At 38.5% G+C, this 12,931-nt stretch overlaps 1 protein-coding gene across 1 annotated transcript in view; it reads right to left on the bottom strand.

The window, feature by feature from the left end:
- Nucleotides 1–5,818: 5,818 nt before the first annotated feature.
- Nucleotides 5,819–12,931, bottom strand: part of Gabrb2 (gamma-aminobutyric acid type A receptor subunit beta2) — a 206,888-nt gene continuing 199,775 nt past the window's right edge. Inside the window, exon 11 of the mRNA XM_032913444.1 lies at nt 5,819–8,143. Coding sequence (XP_032769335.1) covers nt 7,796–8,143 — 348 coding nt within the window. The 3' untranslated portion in view covers nt 5,819–7,795. The remainder of the gene's footprint in view (nt 8,144–12,931) is intronic.

The following is a 12,931-nucleotide window of genomic DNA, read 5'->3' as shown; positions in this document are numbered from 1 at the left end:
CCAGAAGCTGTAAAGAACCCAGATGTCCTTCAACAGAGTAATGGATATAGAGAATGTGGCACATCTACACAATGGTATACTACTCACATATTAGAAGCAATGACTTTATGAAATTCTTAGGCTAATGCATGGAATTAGAAAATATCATCCTGAGTAAGGTAGCACAGTCACAAAAGAACACACAGGGTATGCACTCACTTATAAGTGGATATTAGTCCAGAAGTTCAGAATACCTAAAATACAATTCACAAGTCACAAGAGGCTTAAGAAGAAGGAAGAGCAAAATATGGATGCTTCAGTTCTTAGAAGGGGGAACAAAAATACTCACCAGAGTAAATAAGGAAAAAAGTGTGGAGCAGACCCTGAATGAAAGGCCACCCAGAGACTGCCCCACATGGGGGTGCATCCCATATACAGCCCCCAAACCCAGACAATATTGTGGATGTCAAGAAATGCATGCTGACAGTAACCTGATATAGCTGTCTGCTGAGAGTCTGTACCAGAGCCTGACAAATACAGAGGCAGATGCTTTCAGAAAACCAATGAACTGAGAACAGGGTCTTCAATGGACAAGTTAGAGAAAGGACTGAAGGAGGCGAAGGTGTTTGCAACCCCATAAGAAGAACACAATACCAACCAACCAGACTCTCAGGGACTTAACCACCATCCCAAGAGAACACAGGGATGGACCTATGTTTCCGGCTGCATATGTAGCAGAGGATGGCCTTGTAGGGCATCAATGGTAGGAGAGGCCCTTGGTACTGTCAAGGCTCCGTGTCCCAGTGTAGGGGATGCCAGAGGGTGGAGTTGGGAAAGAGTGGGTGGGTAGGTGAGGGAGCAACCTCATAGAGGTTGGGGAGTTTGGAGAGCAGATTTCTGGAGGGGAAACTGGGAAATGGGATAACATTTAAAATGTAAGTAAGATATGCAATTAAAAAATAAGTATGGAAAAAACCTGTTTAACCTTAAAAATTACCTTTATTTGCCTTAATGCTGAGTTTTTCTTTGCAATTTTACCCATTCTCATCAAAATACACACCCTCCCCCCACACACACACATGCTCTCTAGTGCAAATATGTTTCATGTACCTACATTTTAATTTGTAATATAGCCATTAAGAGCAAAGCCATCCTGTATACTTTGAGATCCACAACTCCATTAAACCTGTGGCTTTACTGGACAATCATGTACAGGAAGGACACCTCCTTCAGGGTAACCTCTTCCACTAAAATAATGTTTGCAATTCCAAAAGAAGTGAGGATGAATGGTAGTGGATTTATCATTATAGTATCCGTAGGACCTGAGAACTCAGCTGTGCCTGATCAGCAGGATCATGGCTGTTCACCATTTTAGTGATAAAGTAGAAATCATGTGTGAGAATTTGAGGGTGAGCCCACATTAGACTTCTAGACATAAGCAAGATACTCATTTTTTGTTGACCAGGAGTTCCATTTCCTATTAGGATTATTTTAAGGATTCAGGGATCCTGTCTAGTTATTCATCCTCGGATACATGTTCAAGGTTAAATACACAACGTCTTTTGCTTTTTGTGTCTTCATACAGAAAGCCCAGCGAGCTATCTCTATTCTATAGTATTGAGAGCTAAACTAATAGAACACAGTAATTTCTGAGGCATTTTAGAGACGGGAAGTGTGTCTGTGAAATGGATGCTGAATGTTCAAGGCTGGTAATAAATAAAAAAAAAAAACCTAGCATATATTTTTTTACAGACCACTAACTATCTCATAATGTGTCCAGAGCTCTGTCATTCCATCTTTACAACTACCTTAAGAGTAAACTAAATTTATGCCTTTCATTTACAAATAAAAAAGCGGAGTTAGTGTAGTATGTGTGTGTGTGTGTGTGTGTATAATAGTTGCTTGTAGGCATCACATAAAAACTCACGTTGAAGCCTGCAAGATAGTGAGTTCCAAGCTTATAAAATCTCGTGCTTTTGGGTTTGGGGATTTGGCTCAGTGGTAGAGTGCTTGCCTAGCAAGCGCAAGACCCTGGGTTCGGTCCCCAGCTCCGAAAAAAAGAATCTCGTGTTTTTCAGAAATTATTGCAACATAAGCCACACACTCAGACATTCGTGCACAATAAAGCCACACATAGAACTTTTAATTTTTATTTATATTTCTTAGCTCAAGAATTACACACTAGCCAACATTATTATATATTTACATGCTGAAACTGGCTGCAATTAGTTGAAATTCATGAAAATAATTCTTATGTGCTATTCATTGATAATCCTCTTTTGAATTTGACTACCGCGTGTATCCCAGAGATTTTAGAAGTCCTGATGTTAGAAAGATGTGAAAACGGATGCAGTGAGTCCCGCTAGTGCTTTGCATTTTTCTAGCTGTTGGGGAGTGAGCAGGATGTGTGTGTTCAGAAAGGCTACAAGGTCATTGTAAGGCTGATAATCACTACGTTGTGAAGACACGGGACCATCACTTCTTATAAAAGGACAGTTCAGAACTACGCAGGAACAATTCCATAACAGAACTATTTAAACACCCATGCAAAGAAAAGTTGTAAGTGGCATGGAACTTAAATTATAGGCAGCTTCGTTTGAGTGGACTGTGTCTAAAACGAATGTGTGTGGACTCTTAATCACCGAACCAAAACATAAAATGGGACAAACTGATGGAAATGCTGACTGACTCAAATGGTGAGTGACAGGGGTGTAGCCTCAGATGGAGGTGATCTGACAGGGAGTGGCATTTTGCTTTAGGACTCAAAGTAAAGTTTTGTTTTTCATCGTTTCGGATGTTTATCACAAACATACTTCCTAAATCAAGTTAAAAATTGATGTCTAAATCTTGCACATATCTAGAGAAATGTTCTCAATGAATTTCCCAAACTAAAGCTATTTAAGGGTACAGCTTTTTTTCTTTTTTTTCCCAACTTAAAAACGCAAACAAACACACAGACAATAATTTGCTCAGGGCAGCTTCTGAATTTACTCTCTATTGACTCCTTTCTATTTTTTTTTAAACCATCTCCCTACTGCATTTGGAAAAATTATTTAGACTTTGGTGTGAAGCAGTGACTTTTTTTTTCCATTTCCTTTCTTTCTTTCATTTTTTTTCATTTGCTTTTGAAAAATAATTCTGGAGTCTTTGGTTGAAAGGAATAATACTATCTAAAGACAAAGGCTAGTATATATTAAAAAAAAACCTTCTAGCATGCATCACATATAGCAAATTGGAGCTGGTATGAATAATTTTTGTTGTCTGCAGTGCTGCTATAAACGTCTAGTTTTGGGGGCCTAGCTATACTTTGCAAACTTTGGCTTCTTTTACTCTAGCATAGAAAAAAGTTAAATTGATCCTAACCACGTCTCCTTTTTTTCCATTTAACCTTTTAAAAGCATCCCTTTTTGTTAATATGACGCCAAAACAAGGCTATATTTCCCACTGAGAGGGAGCAAATGGGAGTGAAAAGCAGGGAGTAGAAGATGGGGTGTGTGTGTGTGTGTGTGTGTGTGTGTACTCATACCTGTATGTGAGAAACAGCAGTGGAAACCCTTCTGGCTGGGATTCCCAAATCATTTATGCAAAAGGGTGTTTAAATTACTCTGTTGGGGCACTGCAGTAAACACACTGAGTGAAAAATAAATAGATAAAATTAAGACAAAAACCCTAAGCAATTATTTGTATCTGTTGACTAATAATTTACAGCATATTTAATTATGTACATAATGTAGCACGTCAATGTAAGCCATAAACAGAATTAGTACATTGCCTTACTGTAAAATACAAATTAGAAGTTAAAAATATTTAAGAAATCTGTTTAAATATTTACACACGCTCAGTGAAAGTTATGGTTGCTTACATAACAGATTCTGTACACTTAGCAAAATGGCATAATTACTACAGTTGTAAATTTCCCCTAACCATCATGGTGAAGGGTTATTTTTTTTCACTCCTCTCCAGAGGATCTTTTCCCCCATTTTCTTAATTTTATTTTTTAAATTTTAAATCACCAATGGACAGTGTTATATGTGTCCTTTAAAAGAGAGCAGATGGACATTTGACAAGCAATGCAGAAACTAGTTAACATCTCATAATCTGAGGTACAGTACTATTGTAGTGTCAAACTGTGCAATGTTCTTAGAACTGTAGGCATTGATTTGCTGAGAGAGATGTTCAGTACCCTGTATTACTTATTTCAGAATGGTGACCGTTGGTTGCCAAATTTTAAAAAAATTAGTCATATACAGGCTCAATGAAGGAAATAACTCATTAGCTTATTCCTTTTGTTTCTGACGTATGAATGAATGCATACATATGCATGTATGTTTACATGGATCTCTATATACACTATACACATGTAGATATGCTATAAGACCTGTCCGTGTTGATGTTTTCAGGTTTTGTTTTTGACCATGAAGTTAGCTATAAGACTCAAACACAGTGACCTACAGAAAACGGAATTGGTCATAGTTGCCGATTTAAAGCAGGTCTTGCTTAAAATACCTGTGATTTATTTCTCCGTTAGAAATTCCACTGCACTTTTGTGATGTCTTGTGCTTTTGTAAGCTGACAGATCACTTCTGTGTGGTCCTAATCCTAGAATGTAGCATCTTTTGGTTTTTTTTAAAATCAGTATTATTACTGTTGTTTTTATTACTTTACTTAGCACTGCTCTTGTTGAAGTGAAGAGACAGAAGGACTAGATGGCACTGCTTGAGTCCTATCCCTTGTTGTTAAATTGCAGTAGAAATAATTGTAACATTCCTATGCAAACACATGAGTATGCTGCATGAAATTTCAATTCGGAGGTGCATTTCATACCTACAAGCAGTCATGTACAATATATATATATACAGATTGAGATCAGAGATCAGAGATTTAGACTGTGCATTTGAGAGTCAGAATTTGCCTACTAATTTCTCAAAGATGAAAAAACACCTTAATTGCTGGCTATCTGACTATTGTATAATCAAAAGAAAAAAACTATACATATGTATAAACGGATAGTAATACCATTTCAAGATTGCCAAAATACACCTTGGTGGTCCGTTAGTTTAATTACTGGGTAACAAACTAATTGGTTTTCCCAGATTCAGCAGACCTAGCACCCTTTCCTGCATTCTAATTCAACTAAATATGTAGCTTAAAAGTAAATTCTACATGGACTGCTATTCCTGGACGGGAGGAGTCAGTGTTCTCTACCTACATGTATATTGAATGTCAATATATGTTTTCACTCTAGGGCATTGGTCACAAGGTCCCGTCTTTTCTCTGCATTAGTTAGACCAGAAATCTGTTTGTTGATCATGAGCCTGTGAAACCCACCCTGTGAGGCTGCTTCTCTCCATCTTTGATCTAAATTATGTGGTTGACTTCCCTGGACAGCTAAGGTTTTGTTATAATCACAAATTACAATATCAAGGGTTTCGTTATGGCTTTTATGGAGATTGCAGATGGGAGCCTAGACGTAGGCTCTGAATTGTCTTTAGAAAAATCTTTTCAGAATGGCGTGTCACAGGTGTGCCCCTGAGATTAAGGTTATGCTTCCTCCTGTGGGTTTCTACTCAGACTTCACCCCTGGTGACAAGGGATAGGCACTTTTATTACTGTGAACCCCCCCTAAAATAATGATTTTGTAGGAGAAAGCCCTGGAGAAACTCGTAAAATCATTACTCTGAGCACATGTGAACATCCTTAGTCACTGTAGTCCTGTAACTCAAATTCAAAAGTATTAGGTACATAGTCAAAACACAGGAGTCAGGCACCCCAACACTGATTGGGAAAAACAAACAAACAACAACAATGACAAAAAACCCCCACAAAACCTACCATCCCATCTTTGTTAAAATTTAGAAAATTAATGATGAACTTTCATTTCTTTTTCTTGTTTTCTCTTTAATTATCAGAATAGAAGCACACAGTAATGCTTACTCTCCTAGGTTTTTGAGCCATGATGGAAAGATTCATCTGTAAATGATACTAGCCTTGACTCCTATACACTTAGCTGGGGACCCTACTCTGAAGTCAGATATATATTTTTGATTGTTTTTAAAAAATAGAAGTAGCAAAGTCATCCTCTGAGGTTAAGGTCAATCAGAGTCAAATGTATAGAAAACATAGTAATTTAGTATTTTCTATAGGTAAAGGGCAAATAAGCACCCCATTCCCATTGACAAAAAATAAAATATATTACCCTGTTGTCTTTTCTGTAAAGAATCTGTAGGCCCAATATAGAAAGATGCACAATGACACAATTTGAGAAGCAGTATAAAAACAATCCCTCATACCAGGCTGCTTGCCGGTTATCTACGCTTCTGTACCATGAGCTGGGAGTGCAACACTCACTCACCACGGTTTTCTTCTAATCCCAGTGTCCACTGTTTTTCGTGGTTTGCTTGATTAAGTAGATTGCAATATACACGATGTAAGCGCCCTTTAAATGATCCAACCCCACAGACTCCCAGACTCCATAACGCAAGCCTTGGAGAACACAAAAGAAAACCCAGTTCACAAGGTCTCAGCAAAGTCTCACCCGGGCTGTCTCCTAAGTGTAAAATGAGATATACTGAAAGCAAGAAAATCTGAAGAGGGCGACTAATCCTTTAGGGCAAAGAGCAAATTCTCTTTGTAAAAATACCGTATTCGAGTCCGAAATAAACCTGTAGGAAGACAATGTAAGGGCAACTGACACTGAGGAAAAATGACCTGCTCATCTCTGCTCTGTATTTGTCTGTTAGAATGATTCTCAATATAAGCGATCAAGAGACTTCTAATTCCCTCCACTTTTCTATTTGATAGCTACTTTTTTGATGAGATAAATGATTTTTAAAAATTCTCCTTAAATGTGCTAAGCTCACGACATGGGCACATCAATCCGTCCCATTCTACGCTTTGCTGCTCAGGGCTGTGTGTCAGACCAGATGCTGTGTTGCAATGATAAGGGTCACACTTGGTTGTTTTACTCTCTCTTAACCATGGTCCTTTCTGGACTTTTGACCCTGCTCTGTGCTGCTAGCTTTTATTTTAACCACCTAGGAAACAGCTTTTTGGCAAAGCGTAACCTTTGGCCGCTGCACACGGTCTGCTCAGAAGTCTTCCGTTCTCTAAGACCCGCTTGAAAAATATGCCAGCTGCTTCGCTGTAGGCCAGACCAATTGGATTCCCGAGTCTCTTCTTTGAAGCTTTGTCCCACCTCCCTATTTTGATTGTGCTCAAAATGCATACAAATGTATGAGACCTTTGAGAATCACCACTCTATGATGTCATCATCATCATCGTCATCATCATCACCACCACCACCACCACCATTATCATCATCACCATCATCATCATCATCTGGCTTAGACCTCAAAGCCCATATTGAAGTAGCATGTTTGCATTATTGCGGATAATGTTTTATAAGCACAGTGCTGTCCCAACTGCGTGCCAATCTTAGGAACAACGATGGAGAGCATTTGGAAATGACTGTTTCAGAGAATTGACTGCCCATGCCATTGAGCTTTCCAGTGTCTTCTAGAATCTAGGTAATTAACCCTCTGAGTAGGCTGTGTCCTAAAACTGACAAAGATCTTGGCGGCATGTATACAAATCACTTGCATTGTAACTGGAAAACCACGAGGACCTTAGTGTAGTCATTACTTAGTAGAAGCAACCCAAATGTTATGAAATGGACCACAGGATAGGCCAGCAACTAAGGTATTTTAACATCACTTTTGTCCTGGATTGTTGTGTTTTCCAAGTCCTACATCAGGCATCAAGCTATACAACTGTTTGAAGAGGAATCTAGTCCTTGCTTCTCATGGGAGGCTGTAGTTTAGTTCACATAGTAAAGCCAATAGACGATGTTGAAGAAGGAAAACACCACAGGGAAGAAAATGCGGGACCACCGATCAATGGCGTTCACATCAGTCAAGTCGGGGATGGTGATTTTCAGTTGGGAGGCACGTCTCCTCAGGCGACTTTTCTTTTGTGCCACATGTCGTTCCAGGGCGTTGCGGCCAAAACTATGCCTAGGCAGGCCAGCTTTCCGATACTGGATGCTGGAGGCATCATAGGCAAGCATTGTGCTCCTGGGGTCTCCAAGTCCCATTACCGCTTCTGATGTGGCCATCTCATTTTTTATCTCAAGTGTGCTGAGTAAGATGTTTTCGTGTGGGTCCATCTGGAAGGAAGAAGGATCAGAAAGGGTACCATAAGACTTTGTTAAGGCTTGTACTGCAAGGAACTATTACCATCTGAGGCACTTAACAGACTGTGTATCACAGTGGCGAAGAGAGTTAGCTTTCTTATTGCAATGCTTGACTTTTAATTGCAGCTTTGCCACCGTGAGCTATTTGACCATCAAGTTCCTCATTTACTAGATGGTACAGATTCAATCCCAGAGGTTTCCTATAATGTGATTATAATAGATTAACTAACACCAGCTTCATAATTTCTACTTACCCCAAGCAGAGAAATGGAAGTCAAGAAACATCCCTTTACATAATTTATAACATTGACATAAACAGATGCACAATTCAATTTTATTATTTATGGTATAATGGTAGGAAATTAGTCTCTGAGTTGTATTCACACTTATGTAATTTATTTATTTACTGAAAAAAAATATATACACATATATAGATATATGTATATATATATATATATATATATATATATATATATATTTGAGAATCAAGGTATAGCAACCGCCATTATTCTTTTTCTTCCTTTCTGGTCATATTGGGGACTGTACCTGGAGCCTTTACTATTATAGGTAAGTGTCATACCTCTGAGCTACATGCCCACTGATAATTTTTTTTAATTACAAAATAAGAAAAAGTGAATTCAATTTTCTGTACATTGATTGAGAAGTAGAATATTTTTGTATGTTCCTCAAGAATCCAACATTTTTGATCTCTTTAAGGCAATGATTATGCAAGTTGGGTGTTATATTTTAATCCATTAACCATTACTAAAATAGAAACTAATGGGATGGGTCACCAAATATACTTGTCACATTGAGCCACTTAAAAATATTTTTTAAAAGAAATTCTTGTGTGTAGCAACATTTAATAATCTGAAAATTTCCCCCTGGGCATGATTCCCAACATGCACATGGTAGCTTTCAAGCATCTATAATCTAGTTCCAGGGGATTCAATGCCTCATTCTGACCTGCATGAGCACCTCACACATGTGTTGTGTATATATAATATGTAGGCAGAACACACATACAATTAAGACAAAAAAGTCTTTAAAAATACAAAGCTATCTATTACAATATTACTAACATGTAAATTGAAATGCTATATATATAAAGGAAGACTTAATAAAATAATAAATAAATGAATGAATAAAGAAAGAAAGAAAGAAAGAGAGAGAGAGAGAGAAAGAAAGAAAGAAAGAAAGAAAGAAAGAAAGAAAGAAAGAAAGAAAGAAAATCTGGCTAATGGTAGGCACAAATGATATAGACAGGAGATATAAGCAATTTGTTACATGATATAGTAGTGTGAGCATGGATTGTGCAGAAAACAAAATCTTATAAAGACTACATATTAGTAATTAACTTTCATATTTATTTTGATGGTCCTATATTACAATTTCAGAGCTAAGACTGTTTGAGAAAATAGATTGAACAAAACATTCTAGAGCATAATAGTTGGCCAATTAATCTCTGCCCCCTTTATGTTTGTTTATGGTTTAAACAAACATACTGGGTAGACTAAACAACAGCTATTCAAATTATTTTGGAAAGTTTATAAAATTTGGAAATGCAAATACATATATGATACAAGAGTACTGACTTTCACAGCAGTGGTTGTGATGATTGGTTAGTTCTCAGCCTAAGGAACACTGAAATGCTTTTGCTGTGTTCAGTTCTCTGCAACAACCGTTGCACTAAATACTCACAAGCTTTCTTATAACAGGGCACTCTTCTTCCATTTACAGGTAAGGGTGTTCACCTGAACTTCCCTCCCAGACACTTGGTCCCTAAGGAAAACCATACCTCAAAGCTTCATCCTCTAAGAAATCAAATTTACAAGTGAGAGGATGTGACTTTTCACCACTCCCTGCTGCTCCAACACTGCATCTACTCTCTACTCTCTATATTTGCTGTGCTTTTATCCATACAGGAAACAATTTTTAACATGCAGATTTTTCTTTAATGATTTTCAGCGCTTCTCTCATTCCAATACCAGGATGCTTGCCTTACTACAGAGTGTTATAGTAGTAAGAGAGGTTACAAAGCAATCATAGGCTTGACTGTTAATTGTATGAAACAATGGTAGCAATCCCAAGAAGGGCATTGGCACCTGTCAAAAGTAACCTTTTCTAAATTTTATTCACATTACACTTGGATGATTTATTTAACTTCAATGAATTTCTATTTTACTGTGTATGGAATTCCAGAGTTGAATCCAACGATCCCTGGAGCCTTATCATTTATTTCTTTTTCATTTCCAAATTCAAGAGATATGTTCAGTGTGATTGATTAGCAGGCTGAGTGTCATGAATATATAGAGGGCTAAGGAAGAGTCCTCATGGCAAGGGCAGCCTGCAGAAACAACACTGGGTACAGGTCAAAGTGTAGTTTTCCATTGGTTCTTTTTGGTGTTAGAAAGCTAAACATTCCTTCATCTGTATTGAGAGCTGAGGTAGGATGCAGGGAAATTAACAGAAAGCAAATATGTAAGAAAGTAGACCCTAAAGCACGACTCAAGCCAACTGTCATGAAGTTGACAGTTATAGGGAGATGCATATGAGTACCAGGAACATGGAAAATAACAATAATAAATAACCATGCCCAAGGGAAAAGTTACTGTGTTGGCTTATATATACTTATGTGACCCACAGGAAGCACTTCAAAATTCAGAGCTGATCTTATACAAGTAAAACCACTGTCCTCTGGACGATTAAATTTGATCTAGAGTGATCTTTTCCTAGGTAAATCCAATCATCTCTGTCTTATTGGAGGTCTTGGCAGGCTGAGAAGGAGGTAGTGGTGGAGAATGCATATGGAATACATGTGTGGACATCTGATGAGCTACCACTCTTTGGCAGAGACCCCTTTACTAGAAAAAATTTTTTTCAGTTTTTTGTGTTGTAGTTTATCTATGTAGCCCTGCTGACCTGGAACTCACGCTATAGACCAGACTGGCCTCAAATTCAGAGATCCTCCTACCTCTGCCTCCTGAGCTTGGGGATCAAAGGCATACACCACCATAATTGGATCAAAATACTTAAACTGTAAAATATGACTATTCTTCTAGATTTGATTACCTGGCCAATAACAGAAAATAATTAATTTATCTAAAAACATCTTTATCCAGAAAATTCTTACCCACGGCTACAGAGATAGGAAGTAGACAGGAATAAGAAATAGCCATCTTCATTTGTAATTCATTTTTCAATTAACAGGCAGGAAAGAGACTCAGGCCAGTTGTAATTCACTGTAATATGCTTTAAAGTAAAGTACAATGACTTAGCTCTGCTTTTCCCAGCTAGTTCTAGAAGGAGCGTTTTTCTCCTTGATCCTGTTTTCTACAAGGTCTTCTTTATAGCACTTACCTTCACTTTCCTCCTAAAAGTCATTGAATTCCTCACCAAAGAACACTCTTTAGTGCCCCTTTGTCACCAATATGGAGAATGCTTATCACATCTGCTTAGGGACTCAAAGAGCACTTGCATCACTTTCTCCATTCTGCCAAAAGGCAGGCTATTGTACACTGTCCTGTATATTACTCCATATTGTGACAGTCTTTGCTTATCCAGGGTCTACCTTTGGGACTAAATCTTAACCTCTCTGATTTCAGTTCTGTTAAATGTCAATTGGGGAAAGTATCAGCACCAGCTTTCTGGGGTTGTTTGGGAAAATTGAACAGCTGTATATGCAAAACACTTAGGCTCTTTGCTCATAGCAGGCATTCAACAAATCATAACTAAGATTGCTATTAAAACTCCAATACAGCAACCATTGGACTAAGTGTGGGGTGGCCAGTGGAGGAGTTAGATATAGAACTGAAGGAGCCGAAGGGGTTTGCAGCCCCATAGGGAGAACAGCACCAACCAACCAGACCTTCCAGAGCTCCCATGGATTAAACCACCAACCAAAGAGTACATATTGAGGCATCCATGGCTCCAGCTGTATATGTAGCAGAGGATGGCCCTGTAGGACATCAATGGGGGGAGGGGGGAACCCTTGGTCCTGTGAAGGCTCGATTCCTCAGTGTAGGGGAATGCCAAGGCGGGACGTGAGGGTGGGAGGGTGAGTGGGGGAGCACCCTCATAAAATCAGGGGACAGGAGGATGGGATAGGAGATTTCCAAAGGGGAAACTGGGAAAGAGGATAACATTTGAAATGTAAATAAATAAAATATCCAATAAAAAATTTCAATATAGGTGAATAATCCACAGTCTCCTTATCTTCATGCCTTTACTGTAAATGAAACATCCACAGCACACTGACCCTACACACCTACACACACACACACACACACACACACACACACACACACACACACACACACAAAGGCTGTGTAAGAGTGAACAGAAAGATTATAGAAGCTAGGGCCATTGGATTCCTGCAGTGGAAAGTGTTTACCAGACATGATCTGGCTGTTACACACATGAACACATAGCAGCTATGACAGCACGCACAAGAGCTCTACGAAATCTCCCCAGTCAAAACCAAGCATGGAAAAAAGCTCATGAAGCTCTACCCACAGATGAGGAGAGCTATTAGCAATTGATGACTTCAGGCAGAGGGAGAGAGTTTTCTTTAGGCATGTAGCTCATGAGGAGCTGTGTAGGCTCAAGCTGATGGTCCTATAATCATATGCATACAGGTAGCACTAAGAGGAATTGGTAGGTTTTTAAAAAAAGGAAACCAATAAAATTGAAGTCAAACATGGTAGGGGAATAAAAAAGAAACTGGGTGGGGAGGGAATGGGAGTAGAGTCGATGACAACA

Source organism: Rattus rattus, chromosome 9, assembly GCF_011064425.1.
Source record: "Rattus rattus isolate New Zealand chromosome 9, Rrattus_CSIRO_v1, whole genome shotgun sequence".
In the NCBI taxonomy this organism is placed as follows: Eukaryota; Metazoa; Chordata; class Mammalia; order Rodentia; family Muridae; genus Rattus; species Rattus rattus.
This window is presented reverse-complemented; position numbering and strand designations above follow the sequence as displayed.